General features: G+C 44.6%; 4 protein-coding genes across 4 annotated transcripts in view; 3 read left to right on the top strand and 1 right to left on the bottom strand.

Annotated features, from left to right (window-relative positions):
• The window catches only part of LOC125739621 (tripartite motif-containing protein 16-like protein), a 50700-nt gene extending 43510 nt beyond the window's left edge, over nucleotides 1–7190 (top strand). The window contains exon 6 of the mRNA XM_049009914.1: nucleotides 6628–7190. Within this exon, the coding sequence (XP_048865871.1) occupies nucleotides 6628–7163 (536 nt within the window). The 3' untranslated portion in view covers nucleotides 7164–7190. The remainder of the gene's footprint in view (nucleotides 1–6627) is intronic.
• LOC125739602 (NACHT, LRR and PYD domains-containing protein 12-like) overlaps nucleotides 1–19072 on the bottom strand; it is a 926911-nt gene that overhangs the window by 754512 nt on the left and 153327 nt on the right. The window lies entirely within an intron of this gene.
• The window catches only part of LOC125739612 (E3 ubiquitin/ISG15 ligase TRIM25-like), a 110651-nt gene that overhangs the window by 29721 nt on the left and 61858 nt on the right, over nucleotides 1–19072 (top strand). The window lies entirely within an intron of this gene.
• The window catches only part of LOC125739650 (E3 ubiquitin/ISG15 ligase TRIM25-like), a 122108-nt gene continuing 114390 nt past the window's right edge, over nucleotides 11355–19072 (top strand). Inside the window, exons 1-4 of the mRNA XM_049009973.1 lie at nucleotides 11355–11761; nucleotides 11973–12203; nucleotides 13516–13575; nucleotides 14131–15221. Coding sequence (XP_048865930.1) covers nucleotides 11411–11761; nucleotides 11973–12203; nucleotides 13516–13545 — 612 coding nt within the window. The 5' untranslated portion in view covers nucleotides 11355–11410 and the 3' untranslated portion in view covers nucleotides 13546–13575; nucleotides 14131–15221. The remainder of the gene's footprint in view (nucleotides 11762–11972; nucleotides 12204–13515; nucleotides 13576–14130; nucleotides 15222–19072) is intronic.

Genomic DNA, 19072 nt, shown 5'->3' with positions numbered 1-19072 from the left:
TCAAAGCAGAAACATCCGTCACAGAAGAAGACAATCTATTGTCCAGTCATGCTTAATCAATATAGAGCAGTAGCTCTTTTCCAGCTGCATGCTGAGGACTGACATTTAAAATGCACTTTTCAATCTATCACCTAATTCCAGCTCACAAGAAGTCAGTCTTTACAATGATCCTCAGACTTTAACCTCAGACGTGATTTATACAGAAGACAGACAAAACTTCTGTTTAAATTTTGAAAGACAATGGGATTTGCAAAAGGTACGGAGCCTGGGAGGGACACGAGACTAAAAAAAGATAAACATTTGCGAGATCTCGCATCACATTAATAACTGTATTCTGTCTGTTTGAAATACAAAACGAACGATGCAGACATGTCCAGTTAAGTATATTTAAGCATTAAAGTTTGGGGGACAATGCATACCATATAACTTTCATACATGTGCTCTTATACACATTCATCCATCCATCCATCTTCCAAACTGCTTATCCTACTGGATCGCGGGGGGTCCGGAGCCTATCCCGGAAGCAATGGGCACAAGGCAGGGAACAACCCAGGATGGGGGGCCAGCCCATCGCAGGGCACACTCACACACCATTCACTCACACATGCACACCTACGGGCAATTTAGCAAGTCCAATTAGCCTCAGCATGTTTTTGGACTGTGGGGGGAAACCGGAGTACCCGGAGGAAACCCCACGACGACATGGGGAGAACATGCAAACTCCACACACATGTGACCCAGGCGGAGACTCGAACCCGGGTCCCAGAGGTGTGAGGTAACAATGCTAACCACTGCACCACTATGCTGCACCACTGCTTGATTATCTAATTTATAATACCAATAATAATTCATAGTGATAGTAAACATCTATTTTGTGCATTGATTAACTATTTTGTAATTTTATAAATATTTGGTGTATTCTCTCTTTTGTAAAGTATCTTGGCTTTTTAGGGAGGAGAGGTACAGTACAGGTGGAGAATACCGTGTACACCGTCAGAAAAAAGAGTACTAATTTGTACCTTAGCTTGTCAATGAGGCTGGGTCTGCCAGTTGTACCCTATAGCTGCAGGTAATTGTACTTTTGAAGATACAAAAATGGACTATGAGGAACCATTGGGAGAACATTAATGTTGTCTATACCTTGGGGATCTTCCTCAAAGTCCATTTCAGTACTTTAAATTAGATTACAAGGCACATTTACCTACAGTTAGCAGACCCTTGAGGTTTGACCATCTCCAAAGCTGCCTTTGGGGGTTCTTGTGCATCTTGGTGCTTTAAGACATGACAAATTTCCCATGGATGTCCTCTGGACAATGAAATATTTCAGATAAAATTATACATATTTAAAAGCTATCCCTGCAAGTTATCATAATAAATTGTTTTTGAAGGATTCCTTTGTTTTTCTTAGTAACAGGGTCATCTTATGGACATCTTGTCATATCTGAGGGAACAAAGGAAGAGGGAGCAGGTGAGGTTTGAAATAAAAGGGGTTTTACTGAACTGAAGAGACAGTAACACAAAGTAAACAGGATCGCAAGGGATCCAAACAGGGTTAACAAAAGAAGACTGGGAACAGACAACACAGTGTAACATCAATGACAGAGCTGGGAAACACCGGACTGGGAGGCACTTAAATACAAGACTTGCTAGGGAGCAAACAGGAGGAAACTGGGAATGATTAACAGGAGGGCAGGAATGAGAGGTGAGACAAACTAGCTCCAGGCGTGATTCAAATGTATAAAGAGAGGTTTGCAAGGATTTAATGTCCACAATTTGTTCTCAGGATGTCCATAACTGGTCCTGAGAATGTCCTTAAAAAGTCCATAATAGGTCTGAGGACGTTCTGAGGACGGCCTAAAGACATATTGCTGTTTGTCGGGCATTTATTCATTGAATTTACAGAAAACGTGCTACATCGTGAAATGTATCATTATTGGGATTTTGCTTATATCGCAAAGCCCATTATGTATAATTGTTATTGAATAAATCTTACCAGCTAATGGCCGCGGGTTACAAATTTTAACATCTTGTCATGACACTGTTAGCATGTTATTCACAACTGACTAATAAGTCAGTCTGATCACAAACATCTGAGGATCACCTCTTGCTATTTCCAGAGCCACTTTCCATGATGAATCAAAAGGTTTTGTATGTAATACAAACTGTATAGTAATGAATCTGTCCAACCAGAAAACAAAACACAACGTCCAAATGTTTTTTAGAGCTGACAGGAATCGAAACCTCTGATGCCTTCTCTCTGCTTCCAGTCGTCGGGTTTTACTTTGGGGGGACAAGCTCCAAAATCCCAGTATTATCTGTCCCATCACTAAAAAGCAGCAATGAGATTGTAAAATGTAATGCAGCATTTTTCTAAGCAACTGCTGACTTTATTTTATATGCTTATGGTTGTATTTGTGCAAACTGCTAAAATCATGATGAACATAAAATCAGACCTCAGGTTGGTTGTTCTGTCCATGGTCTTTAACATGTAAGATGTCATTTGCTTCAGCAATGAGTAACTCTCAGTTTTATTTGTTAACATTTTCATAGGAGAACTACTAGCTTTCTTACTCTTGGTGAGTTAAACTGCAGCCCTCCCCTATGAGAAGCTGTATAGGCTCAAACTGCATATTTCACTTGCACATACACATATACTAAGCACATGCACACTTGCATACTGTCATGCATATACTTGAACACTTCACTTGCACATACATATATACTGGTTCTAAGCACATACATACATACACACGCATGCACGTTCATACATACACACATGCATATACATACATATAAAGTATGTATGTACAGACATGGACAAATTTGTTGGTATCCTTCTACAAAAGAACCAAACTGTCTCTGAAATAACTTGAAACTGACAAAAATTTTATTCTCATCCCTTATTGTTTATTCCATATTTAACACAAATCAGACTTTTCTTTTGATTGTTCATTCAGTTGAATATTTTATATAATTAAATGAATGAAAATGGCACAGACAAAAAAGATGCTACCCATAATTTAATATTTTGTGGCACCACCTTTTGCCGCAATCACTGCCAACCAGTGATCTCTGTACTTCACAGTGAGACGTCTGCATTTGCCAGCAGGTAGTCTGGCCCACTCTTCCTGAGCAAACTGCTCAAACTGTCTCAGGTTTGAAGGGAGGCATCTCCACACTGCAATGTTCAGATCTTTCCATAGATGTTCAACAGGATTAAGATCTGGGCTCATGGAGGCCATTTAAGAATAATCCAATGTTATATTTTTTCTCAGCCATTCCTGAGTGCATTTAGCTGTATGTTATCCTTTGGAGGACCCATGTACCTGTAGTCTTTCCCAAACTGGCTGTGACACGAACACCTCAATCTGTGCTTAACGTTGCTGGGAGGAATTGAGTGTCTGAAGTGGTTTGAAGGAAGTTCGTGTTTTGAAGTAAAGACAAACTCACGTTTAATGGTAATCTTTGGTGTATAATTTCATGGTTGTGGTTAATTTCTTTGTTTATGGTTAATATGTATGTTGTTTGTAATTTTATTTACTTAATTAAGCCTGTTAATTTAGCAGGTGCAGCATCTTGCTGCATCTTCCCACCAGTGTCACACGGCACCTGACATTTCCTGAGATATTTCACATACTTGAATTCCTGCTCTGTTAGGAATTCTTTATGGTTTAAGTATCATGCAGAATAATAGAGTACAGGATAAAGGGCAGTTCGGTCCCAAGCATAGTCTCTCAGTACAGTGTAGAGGTTTGGTGTTTAATTAGTCTCAAAACCCTCGCATATGAAGACCATGTCTATGCTTGCGTCTATGTAGGATCACACATGCACATATCACAGAGCTTAAATTCCAGGTGGCCTGAGACAAGGCCTACCCTGGTACGAGAAGGCACACATAGGCCTAGGCCTCAAAGGGGGGTTCGTCACCCCACACACAAACACACTTAATCACATTGGTATATAAGGCAGGATGTCTGGGGAGGGGGTTGTGTGCCAAGTCGAGGGACCCCTGTCCTTGGGGTCCACTCTGCTGTCTGTAGGTCGTTAAAACTTTGAGCAATAAAAGTTGGAGTGCTGGCCTCCCTTGTTATCTGTGTGTGTGGAGTCACAAACCCCCCTTTGGGGCCTAGGTCGATGTGTGCCTTCTCGTACCAGGGTAGGCCTTGTCTCAGGCCACCTGGAATTTAAGCTTTGTGATATGTGCATGTGTGATCCTACACTATATTAACAGAACTGAAATAAGGTACATTATCCATTCTGGGGAGAAGATCAACTGGGATAATCCACACCAAGCAAAATATGTTGTTCCCAGATGTGCAATTTAAATTGGTATGACCACAGACTAACGGCCATGCCTATCTAAGGGTAAGATGTGCTGTTTGAATGTGAATATGTCATGTAATGTCTGTATAAAGTGTAACATCTATTGAGGTGCAACCCAAAGCACCTATACCATATACTGATGCGAGTCAGTAACATATATGATATAACTAATTGTTAATTAATTATTACAGATGGTATGAGGTGTGAACCGCTAGGCTGGTATGGCATGTTTGGTGTCAAACTGATGGAAAATCACTCCTGATTCCAAATCTGGTCAGTGGTTACCATGAAAGTGGACATATCAAAAGTTACACCAGCTTAACTCATCAATAAAGGGGGAATCAGTCTGGGCATAGATCCCAAAAGGACTGATACAGACCCCCTTCCGAAAGCCCGCCAAATGGATGGTCAGCCATTGGTCCAGGAGTCAAATTCCTGGTCATTCCTATTCATGAACTTTAGACTATAAAACCTGGCACCTCAGAACAAAGCCAGGGTCAGTAGCAGAAAAACATCAGCCTGAAGAGAGGCAGAGAACATCAGCCCAGGAGAAGAGGAGCCCGCAAGAAGCCCTCCTGAAGCCTGCCAGTGAAGGCCCAGCTGGACAGAGAACTGCAACCAAGACAAAGCTTCACAAGGAGAGAGAATCAAAGGGGCTCCACTCCAACAACTGCTGCAAACGCCGCGGCTCCCTGAGTGCCATCACCCCTCAGCTCATCAGCCACTGCAACCAACTGCCAAGACCCCCCCCCCCCCACCTCTGCAAACAAGTAAACCAACTTCCTTTCATTCTAACAACCTAAGTTGTTCTGTTAACCTGTTATATGACTCTAGGGTTGTGTTTCCACAAACTGTGCTTGCTGTGCAGAACAGTATTTCCCTTTTAATGTTACTCATTTAAATCCGGTCATTGCATTTCCATAATTACATTGTTTGTGTCTATTCCGTTATTTCATGTTTGTTGTTTGTGTGAGCATGGTGGTGCAGTGGTTAGCACTGTTGCCTCACACCTCTGGGACCCGGGTTCGAGTCTCCGCCTGGGTCACATGTGTGTGGAGTTTGCATGTTCTCCCCATGTCGTCGTGGGGTTTCCTCCGGGTACTCCGGTTTCCCCCCACAGTCCAAAAACATGCTGAGGCTAATTGGAGTCGCTATATTGCCCATAGGTGTGCATGTGTGAGTGACTGGTGTGTGAGTGTGCCCTGCGATGGGCTGGCCCCCCATCCTGGGTTGTTCCCTGCCTCGTGCCCATAGCTTCCGGGATAGGCTCCGGACCCCCCGCGACCCAATAGGATAAGCGGTTTGGGTAATGGATGGATGGATGGATGTTTGTGTGAGGTGTAATGTCTGTCTTATGTTAGTTGTAGTGTTAGCTAGGAATAAATGCATGTCTTTTATACAACTTCAGCCTCCGTCATTGAGTCCTCACAATAGTCCCTGCCTCTGTGCGATCTGACTACTAAGCTCTGAAACCTCAAACTTGCCTGATTTATCGCGAGACTCTCTCTCATTGGCCGTGAGGGGAGCTTCACTACCGATCGTTTACATTACTTAGTAATGCAGCTTGCTGGACGAGCCTACTAACCCAGGTTATTAAGCGATACTGGTTATTAGTGAATCTCATTTAAGTCTCACATTAACAGACTAACGGGGATTCGCAATTGAGTTTGGAGGAGCCGACCATTTGGCATAATTATTGGTTAAATAATAATTAATTAAAAATTCAAACACATTGGTGGAGATATTAAAATTTACCTGGGCTAATAATTCCTACATCTGTACAACACCTTCTTCCTCAACAGGTTGAATATTGAGACTTTGGAGGTGGGAACATTGGCTGATTGGTCACTTTGAATCCTATGATTGACTGTTTGCTTTGGAGAAGAAGATCATTGACCAATCAATGAGAGAACAGCTAATTTCACACTCCGTTACAATGTTGGAGCAAGGAAGACTTACACTAAGTTAACATCTTTCAGATGTCCTGAATCATCCACTGCTCCTGCCTCCAAAGTCTCAAAATTCAACCTGTAGAGCAAGAGAGTGTCCTGCAGAAGTAAGTGTGTAGAGTGTTGTGCAGACATGAGTGCATGTGTGGTTTTTATGTGTACAGGTTTTCAGACTAAACACCATACAGGGGGCAGCTGGAGCGCCGCAGACTCGGGCGGCTACATGAATATATTGGGAATAAAATGTGTGTATTGGAGCGAGTTCTGTGTGAGTGAGTGTGTGAGGTGAGACAGTGATAATGATGGAGATGCTGGGCTTCGTCATGGGATTAATCACTCTTCCTCTTGCCTACAGACTCCTGCCAGCTGACGTTGGACCCCAACACAGCAAACAGCCACCTGTCTCTGTCAGAGGGGAACAGGAAGGTGACAGGGGGGGCAGAGCAGCCATATCCTGATCATCCAGAGAGATTTGACTGCTGGTACCAAGTTCTGTGCAGAGAGAGTCTGACTGGTCGCTGTTACTGGGAGGCTGAGTGGAGTGGAGATGGAGCCCGGATAGGAGTGACTTATAAAGGAATCGGGAGGAAAGGATGGAGTGATGACTGTCGGCTTGGAGACAATGACAAGTCATGGATGCTGATCTGCCTTCCTGACAGTTACTCTGTCTGGCACAATAATAAAAAGACTGTCATACCCATAAAGCCCTCAGGCTCCCGCAGAGTAGGAGTGTATCTGGACTGGGCGGCTGGTACTCTGTCCTTCTACAGAGTCTCCTCTGATGGACTGACCCTCCTGCACAGCTTCACCTCCTCATTCACTGAACCCCTCTATCCAGGGTTTTGGGTTTATTATACAAACTCCTCTGTGTTGCTGTGCATGCTGGGATAGCTCACTGTGTGCTGGAGGAATCATTTTTACCTTATCATAGTGTCACATGTTGCTACTTCTCCACGGCCAAAGGTAAAATCTCTGCTTTTTAACCAGTAAAACCATTTTTATTCTATCTGAAGTGTAATGTATGCAAGCTGAACAAACTGACTCTCTAATTAAAATGTCATGAACCGTAATCCTCATGGGGGGTGGCGGCTTTTCCCCTCCCCTGTATAAGTACATTTAATATATTTCTGTCTAGATTTCCGCTCTGTCATATTTGCTACCTGTACACTGACAATAAATTCTTTCTATTCTATCCTATTAATGTCCTGGTTCAGTGCTGCCCAAAGCGTACCTGAGTAACAGACTTAATCCGCGCTCTCTGGTGACTGAGTGTCATGACCTGCTCGTCGGCTCCTCCTGTGTGCCACGCCCCCCTGATTACCCACGTGTTCTTTCCTGATTGTACCCAGCTGTGTCTAGTTACTTTGATCAGTCCTGTGTATTTCAGTCCGTGTCTTACCCGAGTCCTTTGTCTGTCATTGATGTTACCCGGTGTTTGTCGACCCGTACCTCGAATAAACCCCCAGTTTGCCCCGTTATCTGCCTGCCTGCTCGTTCTTGATTGCTCGCGCTGCCTGAGCGATCTTCGTCCTGCGCTACTCGTGACAGAATGACGGACCCTAAGACTAAGAAGCAGAGGAGAAGAAGAGCGAAGGAGCCGACGATCTCCCTCGGAGCCTATGCACTTTCCCGGATGTGGCAGTCTCCGGAGATACAGAAGCCCGTCCTGACTCCAGCCCTGAGGCCGAGCCCCATGGACGCTTACTCCGTGTGGAGATACTGGCCCTCGAGTGAGGACGAGGAGGACGAGCCCTTCCTCTACCCTTATCCAGAGCCGGAGCCTGTTTTTTCGCCGTCCGTTTTTATGGACATCGTGCCGCCTCCCGCCACCACCAGGCGCCAGAAGAGGAGGAGAAGGAGACTGGCGATGGCCGGTGCGGAGGAGCTCCCTCCGTTACTGCCGGTGGACCCCGCTCCGGTGCAGCCGCCGCCGCCCGCGGATCCCGCTCCCGAGCAGCCGCCGCTGCCTGCGGAGACCACACCCACGCCCGAGGCGCCCTCTCTGCCGCTCCTACAGCCTGCAGCTCCCAGGCAGGCGCCCCCCCCTGCAGCAATCTGCAGCTTCCCCTTCCACTGCGTATCCTAGTGCCTTTGTCCCCAGTGACTCCTCTGTCCTCGCCCCGGCATCCTCGACCCCGAACGAGGGCCGTTTTGTCTGTGTCCCGCAAGGGAAGGGGACACAGACATCGGACTGGGGTCCCACCCGCCCTGCCCCCTGGCTCGCCCTCCCCCCTGGCTCGCCCTCCCTCGCCTGCGCTAGGGCTCGGTTGGCGCCTGCGGGTCCTGGCCCTCCGGGTCGGCTGTCACCTGCGGGTCCCTTTCCGCTGCCTCGTCGCCCTGCCTCGCTCCCCTCTCCGGTGCCTGGTCGGTCGGCTGTGGGCTCCCTGACGGTGGTCCTCCGTCGCCTGAGGGTCCACCCGCTCGTGTGCGGCGGAAGACGTCGCCGCCTGCGGCGGCTCCCCCCCTCGCCTTGCCCTCGCCAGGGTGCCCTCCTGCTCCCTCGTCCCCTTCCCTGGTGCTCCCTCCTGCTCCCTCCCTGGCCCCTCCGCTGGTCACTCTCCCTGCCTCCTCTGCCCCTCCGAGGTCCCCTCCGGCTCCGGCCTCCTGGCCGCCTGCAGCCCCTTCGGCTGCCTCCCATCGCCCGCTGAGGCTCCCTCGGGCTCCCCTTAGTTCCCCCTCCTTCTCTCCCTTCTTTCCTGCTCCGGTCCCGCCTGTGTTTGTTTCTCCTCCCGCCTCTGTCCCGCTGTCCTCTGTTCCTGGTCCCTTTGTTCTGCCCCGCTCCGCTCCTGGTTTCCCGAAGTTCCCTCCTGTCAATCCCGCTCCTTTTGTTCCGCCTGTTCCCTCTGTTCCGCCCTTTCTAGTCTGTCTCTCGGCGTTCCCTGCCCTTTGTTGCGTCCTGTCTTACGTCCTGTCCTTTGCCTTGTTCTGCGTCTCCGTCTTGTTCCCGGTCCTTCGTTGATGGTTCTGTTTCTTTTGTTCCAGGTCTGTCGCCTCCTCCCTGGCACGCCCGGTAAAGTGCGCCTTTGGGGGGGGGGTTCTGTCATGACCTGCTCGTCGGCTACTCGTGTGTGCCACGCCCCCCTGATTACCCACGTGTTCTTTCCTGATTGTACCCAGCTGTGTCTAGTTACTTTGATCAGTCCTGTGTATTTCAGTCCGTGTCTTACCCGAGTCCTTTGTCTGTCATTGATGTTACCCGGTGTTTGTCGACCCGTACCTCGAATAAACCCCCAGTTTGCCCTGTTATCTGCCTGCCTGCTCGTTCTTGATCGCTCGTGCTGCCTGAGCGATCTTTGTCCTGCGCTACTCGTGACACTGAGCGCCACAGCCTCATATCGCAGCGGCGACGCTTTTGTTTATAGAGGGCAGCTTCCTAATCTGACATTTTGTTAACTGAAAAATCGACAAGATAATAATGTTCCTCACCCCCAACAGCGGCCCTGAGGCAACTAAGTACACATAAATCACATAACACGATTAAATTACTTCATTTTACTGTAATTGAACACAATTAGACAAAATCAGCATTTATAATAATGTCAAAGTAGACAGGAGACATAACTGCGCAAGCAAAAATCATCTGTAGAGTTGAAAACATAAATAATGTGAAATAATAATAAATCACATTAGTGACACATGTTATTAAATGACCAAAGTACAACAAGCAAGAATAAAAAATTTCCTGATTAAAATGGTGAACTGCTATATTTGACAATCGTCAAACTAATTGTAGCAGGAGAAGGAAACGAGGTGTGTGCCTAATTAAGTTTTGGAGGGGAGTGGCCAATTGGAGAGGGCGCTCAGACTATAAGGGTTACCCTGGCACCAATGTTCTAGGCTCCTTGTCGGCGGTCACCTTAATTACCGGATCTCCTGTTCGTCTGCGGACATCTTACCTTGGTGTGTTCAGCCCGGGTCCCGTGTGTTGTGGCGTGGGGTTGACAGCTGCTTCATCTCGCGTGGAACTACTGCTGCTCTGCCTAGCGGCGACGGTGCCCTGCTCTGCCTAGCGGCGGCTCAGCTTTACTTTGCCTTATTGCTGCTGTCTAGTGACATTTGCACCGTTTCGCGCTTTGCGCTTCCGGTTTGTCCATACTCTGTCTAGCCTATAGCAGGCTGAGTCGCAAGCGGGTCCATAGCTGGGGGCAGGGGGTGTGCGTGCCCACATGAGTGCGAGCGGGGGTTGGAGAGTCTGACTGGTCCCCCGCTTCCTAAGGGTTTGTGTTTCGTTTTGATTGTATTATGTTTGTTTTGTTGATACATTTGTTCTGTTTTGAATGGGATTTTTATTGTGTATTAATGTAATGGTTTTGTATTTTATTTGTTTCTTTTAGACTGCAGTGTTTTCTTTGGGTTTTGCGTGATTTTGTTTGGTTTGCGGTTACATCTTGTTTTTCCCTCCTCGCTTGTGCCCGCCCGACTCTGGCTGTTCTAGGTCCCGGCGCCCAGCCTTAGATCGGCAGGAAGTGGCTGCTGGTACGCGGCGGTGCTCCAAGCTTACGGTGCTCGGATCGACTGATTACTCTTTTTATGGTTTTATTGTGTAATAAAAGTGTGTGTGTGTGTTCGGAACAACGTCTCTCCGCTGTTTATGGTGAACGGACCAGTGTGCCTTTGCCCGGGGATAGGGCGATTTAACTTTCTCTGGGTGTAATACCTGGGGTGGCGTAGTCGGACTAACGTGTGGCTATTGGTACCATTGTTTGGTACTATTTGGCAGTATTTCTCTCACCACCACTCGCCACACTATATAACAGCTAAAAATTACACTGCCTTTGTGCTTCAAATCAGTGGCATCTCAGGAAAAATTCTAATCAAACATCAGCTTTTAAACAAATAGATAATTTCTCTGCATAATAGTTTTCTTGTAAAACTCTGCCTTCTACTTAATTTCTATCCTACAACATAAAATTGTCAAATTATAGCTTGTTTGATGGAAAAAACAAAGACAGCTATAATATAACTAATATAATTAAATACTTTAACTAAATACATGTTTGTTGTACGTATAATCTACCATTTTATTCTCCTAGTCCAATGTATACCTAGTCTGCTCTACTCAGGAAGCTCCTCCCACTGTCACACACAAACGACTGTGAGAGAAAACGGAAGTGAATTCCGTAAGTGTTTGTGGTAAAATGGCAGAAGCCAGTGTCGCACTTGATCAGAACCAGTTCAGCTGTCCAATCTGTCTGGATCTACTGAAGGATCCAGTGGCTATTCCCTGTAGACACAGTTACTGTATGAGCTGCACTAAGAGCTGCTGGGATCAGGAGGATTGTCTTGGAGTTTACAGCTGCCCCCAGTGCAGACAGACCTTCACACCCAGACCTGTTCTAGGCAGAAACACCATACTGGCTGAAGTGGTGGAGAAACTGAAGAAGACTGGACTACAAGCAGCTACTCCTGCTGCCCATTATGCTGGACCTGGAGATGTGGAGTGTGACGTCTGTACTGGGAGAAAACATAAAGCTGTCAAGTCCTGCCTGGTGTGTCTGGCCTCTTAATGTGAAACTCACCTCCAGCCTCACTATGAGTCTCCAGCGTTTAAGAAGCACAAGCTGACTGATGCCACTGGACCTGAACAGCCCTGTGCTGTTTTTATACCTCCTGTCATCTCTATTGTACAATGAGGCTCTCTGGAGTCTCAAAAGCGGGCAATTGTAATTTACCGTCCTCTGCTCTCTGTGTCACCAACAGAGCTCAGCACAGTCAGCTGTGAAGGACAGCGAGATAATCTTCACTGAGATGATCAGCTCCATTGAGAGACGCTCTGAGGTGACAAAGCTGATCAGAGATCAGGAGAAAGCTGTAGTGAGCCAGACTGAAGGAGATATGGAGAGACTGAAGCAGGATATTGATGAACTGAAGAGGAGACACTCTGAGCTGGAGCAGCTTTCACACACAGAGGATCACATCTATTTCCTCCAGGTAACAGAACAGCTACTATGGCAATAAGAAAACCAGAGCATTCAAATGGATGCATGTTCTCATTTGTATTTCAGCTAGTCTGTCATTGGTCAGATGGTAATGGTCCTGTTAATTAGATCCCCATACACATTTGTTTTGATGAAGCTGTTTAATCAGACTGTGTGTCTGTAGAGGTACCAGGGTCTTCCTGTTGCCCCTGAAGCTATATTTGGACCCAGAATCTCTGTCAGTCCACGCTGCTCTTTTGAGAATGTGAGGAAGGTGGTTTCTGAGCTGAAGGATCAACTGGAGAATGTTTGCAAAAAGAAAACGGCAGAGATCTATCATACAGGTTTATAAATAAAAAACATTTTCCAGTCTGTTCATGTTAATATAGGCCATGCAGAGAGAGTATTGTGGAAGAAATTTCTCCAAGTCCGATGTTTAAGTGTTTGACAGAACTTTATTATTCGATGAGCTCAAAGGGAACAGACACTCAGCAATCATGCGTCTCGTGTTCTGCTCTCCGAACAACAAGTGCATACATCTCTTATAGCCAAAAATGCAGTCATCAGACAGTTCAAAGAAAAGGATCAGGTGTCTGTAGACACCAGGGACTTCTGCTTATTGAGGCTTGCTTATCAGCACAGAAATTCCTTTGCAGTTTCATACTGAGTCGAGTTAAATTTATCCAATTACCCAATTACTTTTATCTCACTTCCAGGTCATGCTGACCCGGGCCCTTGCTGAGCAAGCTACATTATGACAAACGTTAGTTCCTTCATAGAAAATAGAAATCCCTTTACTTACAGTAAGCAAGCTTGCATTAGTACATTGTGCTTGATACATCAGACTGATTCAAGTGGGGTTATATTGTTTCAATCATTATAGGTAAATCAAGAACACATTATAAACTCAATTATTAATTACTGATTAGGTAATGCATTTTGCATAATCATCTATATTCCATTATTGATTACTGATTAGCATAATCAAGAATTTTCTATCACAGTATGCAGTACAGTCAGCCTCACGTTTGTGTGACCAAGTCAGTTTCTGTTTTCGATATAACTAAGTCTTTGTGAAAACCAGTGAAAGAGCTCCACATTCTACTGGCTACAAAACCCATATCACAGGAATCATGTTTATTCTATATTATGGAACCGAAAGATCTGTCTCACATGGAATTTACAATGATTAGAAGGTTGTTCAACTGTTATTGTCCCTCGTAATGATAAATTCCTTCTGCTGGTGTCTCCACAGTGAGTGAAGTTCATCTCCCACAAGTAAATTCCTTTTACTCACATCCCTGTTTCTCTCTCTCTCCTTCTAGTTACCAAAGACACCGTCCTACCAGTATTAGTGCCCAGGACCAGAGCAGAATTCTTACAATGTGAGTCTGTTCACACACACACTTCTCTCTCCCTGTATGAGGTGGAGTGTTTTATTGTGTTTTATTGTGTTTCGTTTTCTTCTGCTGGGGGAGCTTCTCTTTCTCTCTCCCGCTGCCTCCTGGTCTTGGTCCTTATTAATTAGTAAACTGTTTTTAGTAGTAAATTAGTAACTGTTTTTAGGAAGGAGACTCAGGTAAGCAGGTTTGGAGTTATTAATTTGGCATCCAAACAAACAGGATGTTTGCCAAAATATAGTTATAGAATTTTTTTCTAGAATCATTAATTACCACTATTAAGATAAAAGATCTAATATAAGTAAAATGCTTCAGCCAGGTCCGGGAACAGAAATATGAAATAGTGAAAAAGTATCCAACACATTTCAATAACTGCTTATCCTGCACAGGGGGGTGGGGAGCCTGGAGCCTGTCCCAGGTGGCACAGGGCGGGGGACACAATGGGTAGGATACTAGTTTATAGCAGAGCACAAACTCACACATACAGACTCACACTAAGGACAGCTTAGAGATCCCAATCAGCTTACCACATGTTTACAGGCTCTGAAGGTTGAGGAGAAAACTCACGTTAGGAGAACAACCCCACACCATGATCCCCCCTCCACCAAACTTTACACTTGGTACAATGCAGTCAGGTAAGTACCCTTCTCCTGGCTACCGCCAAACCCAGACTCATCCATTGGATTGCCAGACAGAGAAGCGTGATTGGTCACTCCAGAGAACACGCCTCCACTGCTGTAGAGTCCAGTGGTGGCGTGCTTTACACCACTGTATCTGATGGTTTGCATTGCACTTGGTGATGCAAGGCTTGGATGCAGCTGTACGGCCATGGAAACCCATTCCATGAAGTTCTCTTTACACTGTTCTTGAGCTAAGCTGAAGGTCACATGAAGTTTGGAGGTCTGTAGCTAATGACTCTGCAGACAGTTGGTGACTTCTGCACACTATGTGCCTCAGCATGCGTTGTCCCCGCTCTGTGATTTTACGTGACGTACCACTACACGGCTGAGTTACTGTTGTTCCCAATTGCTTCCACTTTGTTATAATACCACTAACAGTTGACCGTGTAATATTTAGTAGAGAGGAAATTTCACCAGTAGACTTATTGCACAGGTGGCATCCTATCACGGTACCACACTTGAATTCACTGAGCTCCTGAGAGCGACTCATTCTTTCGCAAATGTTTGTAGAAGCAGTCTGCATGCCTAGGTGTTTGATTTTATACAAAGCGATTGGAACACCTGAATTCAATGATTTGGAGGGGTGTCCCAATACTTTTGCCAATATAGTGTATGTGGATGTCATGCAACAGTGGAATTGGCTTTAAGTCTAGTTTATGTAACCTGGTATTTTATGTATTGTATTTTTTAAAATATGATGTAAATGAGCTTAAATGATTCAATTAAAGTTAAACAAACCATAAACAAAATGTTAACAAAAATGACCATACAGAATGATCATACTGTTGGTTGGTATTAGACATTCATATTTTTATAACAGATAATTCAACATGAAATAAGAATGAGCTAAAAAGCTATATTACATAAATTATTGGATGCCATTTAAATTACTTATTTATTTACATATGTACATATGCATTTGTTTGAGAATGACTAGAAATGTCTTTGCAGGTTGAGTGAAAAGTTTGGAAACAAAACAAATTATTATTTAGATGCTCAGTGTATCAGTGATGTAACTGATATCATTTTGCAAGAGGCCAATAGCTGGTCACCAGAGGAAGGAGAGGGACGTCAGAGTAAGAATCCACCTTTTTATTGTGTTCAGGGGTATATCTGTATTACTGCAATGCCACTGTGAGTGTTTTGTGGGTCACATTGCATCTGATAATCTTATTCCTAAATTGTGTGGATTTTAAAAGAAGAAACTTTGACCAAAATATAAAGTAAATCATTTGGTCTTTTGGAATCACATGTAGTGCAGCATAGATGATCAGGCATGTAGTGAAACCAAAATGCTGTCCACATTGGTTTTAATAAAAAATTGAAACGCTGCAGTCAGAATATCAACTTAACTGTCCATTCTCGTTGTTGCTAAATATGCATGTTTTTTTAGACTTCACCAAAAGTTAAGATTTTTATTTTAGACTATTTTTATCAAGTTAATGTTTTATTGTGCGTAAAATAATAACTGTATCTGTTAACCATATCTGACGTGTTGTGAAGCGGACGTTAACTGAGGGACCGCAGCGTCTCACGTGCTGCGACCGACGGGAAACCCGCAGTTACCTCAGGACGGCAGTAGGGGGCGGACGTGAGGTTCAGCTGTCAGAAGTTAAACCGTATTTTTTTGGGAGAAAGAATGTGTTTCGCTTTATTTTTAATTACTTGTGCAATTATTTACTTAGTTGTAAGGACTTAGTTCGGCTTTTAATGACTATTTTCCGGTGTTTAATGGGATCAGAGAGACGCCGTTTGATAATTAGCTTGTCGATTGTCAAATGCAGCAGTTCACAGGTTTAGTTAGGAAATTTTTATTGTTTGTATTTTGATCATTTAATCTAACGTGTGTTATTGATGTGATTTATGACTCTATGGATATTTATTGCTTTCGCTGTTATGTCTCCCGTCTCCTTTTACATGGTTATTATAAATGCTGATTTAATCTAATCGTGTCAGTGAAATTACAGTAAAGTGTATTTGTTTAATTAAATTATATGTTTCACGTTACTCAGTTACCTCACGTATGCTTTGAGCAGCGCTGAACCAGGACATTAATAGGATGGAATAGGAAGCCTTTATTGTCAGTGTACAGGCAGAAAATACAATATACAGACAAATATATAAAATGTACATATACAGGGGAGGTGAAAAGCCCCCCCACTCATCAGGCTTACATTTCATTACATTTTATTTTATTCATAATCAGAATTCACCCTATTGGTACAACTGCATTTACTATGAATTTGGTCATTTTGCATGAGTTTGGCAAACTGAACAAACATTCATTTATTTCTGTCTAACATACGTCACACTTCAGAGTAAAAAGGGTTATACTGGTTATAAAGCAGAGATTTTACCTTTTTGCCGTGGAGAAGCAGGGACATGTGACACTCTGATAAGGTAAAAATGATTCCTCCAGCACACAGTGAGCTATCCCAGCATGCACAGGGACACGGAGGAGTTTGTATAAACCCCAAACCCTGGATAGAGGGGTTCAGTGAATGAGGAGGTGAAGCTGTACAGGAGGGTCAGTCCATCAGAGGAGACTCTGTAGAAGGACAGAGTACCAGCCGCCTGGTCCAGATACACTCCTACTCTGCGGGAGCCTGAGGGCTTTATGGGTATGACAGTCTGTTTATTTTTGTGAGAGACATAGTAACTGTCAGGAGAGCAGAACAGCATCCATGACTTGTCATTGTGTCCAAGCCGACAGTCATAACTCCCTCCTTTCCTCCCGATTCCTTTATAAGTCACTGCTATCCAGGCTCCATCTCCACTCCACTCAGCCTCCCAGTAACAGCGACCAGTCAGACTCTCTCTGCACAGAACTTGGGGCCAGAAGTCAAATCTCTCTGGATGATCAGGATATGACTGCTCTGCTCCCCGTGTCACCTTCCTGTCCCCCTCTGACAGAGACAGGCGTCTGTTTGCTGTGTTGGGGTCCAGCGTCAGCTGGCAGGAGTCTGCAGGCAAGAGGAAGAGCGATTAATCCCATGACGAAGCCCAGCATCTCCATCATTATCACTGTCACACCTCACACACTCACTAACACAGAACTCGCTCCAATACACACATTTTATTCCCAATATACTCATGTAGCCGCCCGAGTCTGCGGCGCTCCGGCTGCCCCCTGCGCTGTGAGACACGCCGCACTGAGAGACTCGCTGGGGACCCAACTGCACTTTATCCTGCGCTCTATTATTCTGTACGATACATAAAATATAAAAAAGCAGCAGGAATTCAAGTATGTGAAATACCTCAGGAAATGTCGGACGCCGCGCGACGCCGGCGGGAAGACGCGCCGAAATGTTGCGCGTGCTAAATTCATAGCCTTAATTACAGGTAAATAAAATTATAAACAGCATTAATAAAACATGTTAAACATTAAATTGTACCACAAAGAGTACCACTAGAAGTTAATTTGTTTTTACGTCAAAATAAGAACTTCCTTCAAACCGCTTCGGACACATACCCCCCTCCAGCAGCGTGCAGCGCCGACTAGTGATGTGTCGGTCGCGAACGAGCCGCTGAAAAGATCCGGATCCGGACCGAGAGACATTTTTATAAAGCAAAACGTCTCCGCAGCTCAGCGCTCCATGCTGCTCTGACTGTGATTGAAGTTTGTGTTAATGGCGCGTGAGCCGCGCGACCGATCACGTGATGAGTCAGACCGGGGGGGGCGGTGCGCTTGCTGATGGTGTACAGGTACAGAGCGCGAGGGAGGAAGAGGAGGAGAGAAAGAGGGAGTGTGGTGCGTGAATAATAGGCAAGATGAGTGATATTCGGACACTAAGCGCCATTTGGATGCATTTTAATAGCTATGATCACTCAAAGGCAGATGCACAGTTTGCAAGATGAAGCTGTCATTTCGAGCAGGATCCACAAACAACCTTCACAGACACTTAGGAACTGCGCATCCAACACTTCAGATGGAAGGAAAAAGACAGGCTAGCGTGCCTGCTACTGCCAGAAGCCGGATCAGCCCGTCTAAGCTGAGGCATTTTCTGCGCCAAAGGAAATGTTAAAATGTTACACTGTTAGAAAGGTGATAGATAGTTGTTATAGTGGACAGAACCTAAAACTGTTGGATGCTGGTGTTTTGCACGTTGTAATTAATTTATTATTTTTAAATTATGATTTGTTATTTATATTATTTTACTGTTATGAATAGATGAAAGACAAAAACAGATTTTCCACTTACATAATGTTCAATACACATGTAGTAGTGTTTGAGGTTTTTACATTTAATATTTTTTATACCAAACATAATGTGAAATTATAGTACTGAGGAAATCATGAGGTTTACTACAGATATCAATCATGCATCAAAACAGGGCTGAATCTGGCTGAGGCAGAAGTAATAAAATGAAGAGTCATTTGGGAGCCGGAAGAGCCGACTCACTAAAAAGAGCCGAAATTCCCATCACTAGTGCAGACTGAGGAGACGTTCGGTGTCACAGCCAGTTTGGGGAGATTACGGGTGCTGACTTAGGACAATACTAACAAATCTCAAAACAGTACTACTACAGAAGTTCCCAGACTCCCATTGTTATTTAAGAATGTCGTCATCTTTAAACCCAAAAAAATAAAAAATAAAAAAAGCAGACACACATCACAATAATTGTGTGAATGTTTTCATAAAATAGGACTGACAGTGTTAAGAATAAAAACATGCAAACAAACTTACATTTCTGGACCCCTGGTCTGGTCCTGCACTCTCCACTGTGGTCCACACTATAGCAGAAGCAGAATGACATAGTGCTGCTGTATCCATTTATTTAATTGTTGCATTTTCTCCACAT

This window comes from Brienomyrus brachyistius, chromosome 4, assembly GCF_023856365.1.
Source record: "Brienomyrus brachyistius isolate T26 chromosome 4, BBRACH_0.4, whole genome shotgun sequence".
In the NCBI taxonomy this organism is placed as follows: domain Eukaryota; kingdom Metazoa; phylum Chordata; class Actinopteri; order Osteoglossiformes; family Mormyridae; genus Brienomyrus; species Brienomyrus brachyistius.
The sequence above is the reverse complement of the archived record's forward strand: the minus strand, read 5'-3'. Positions and strand labels throughout refer to the sequence as shown.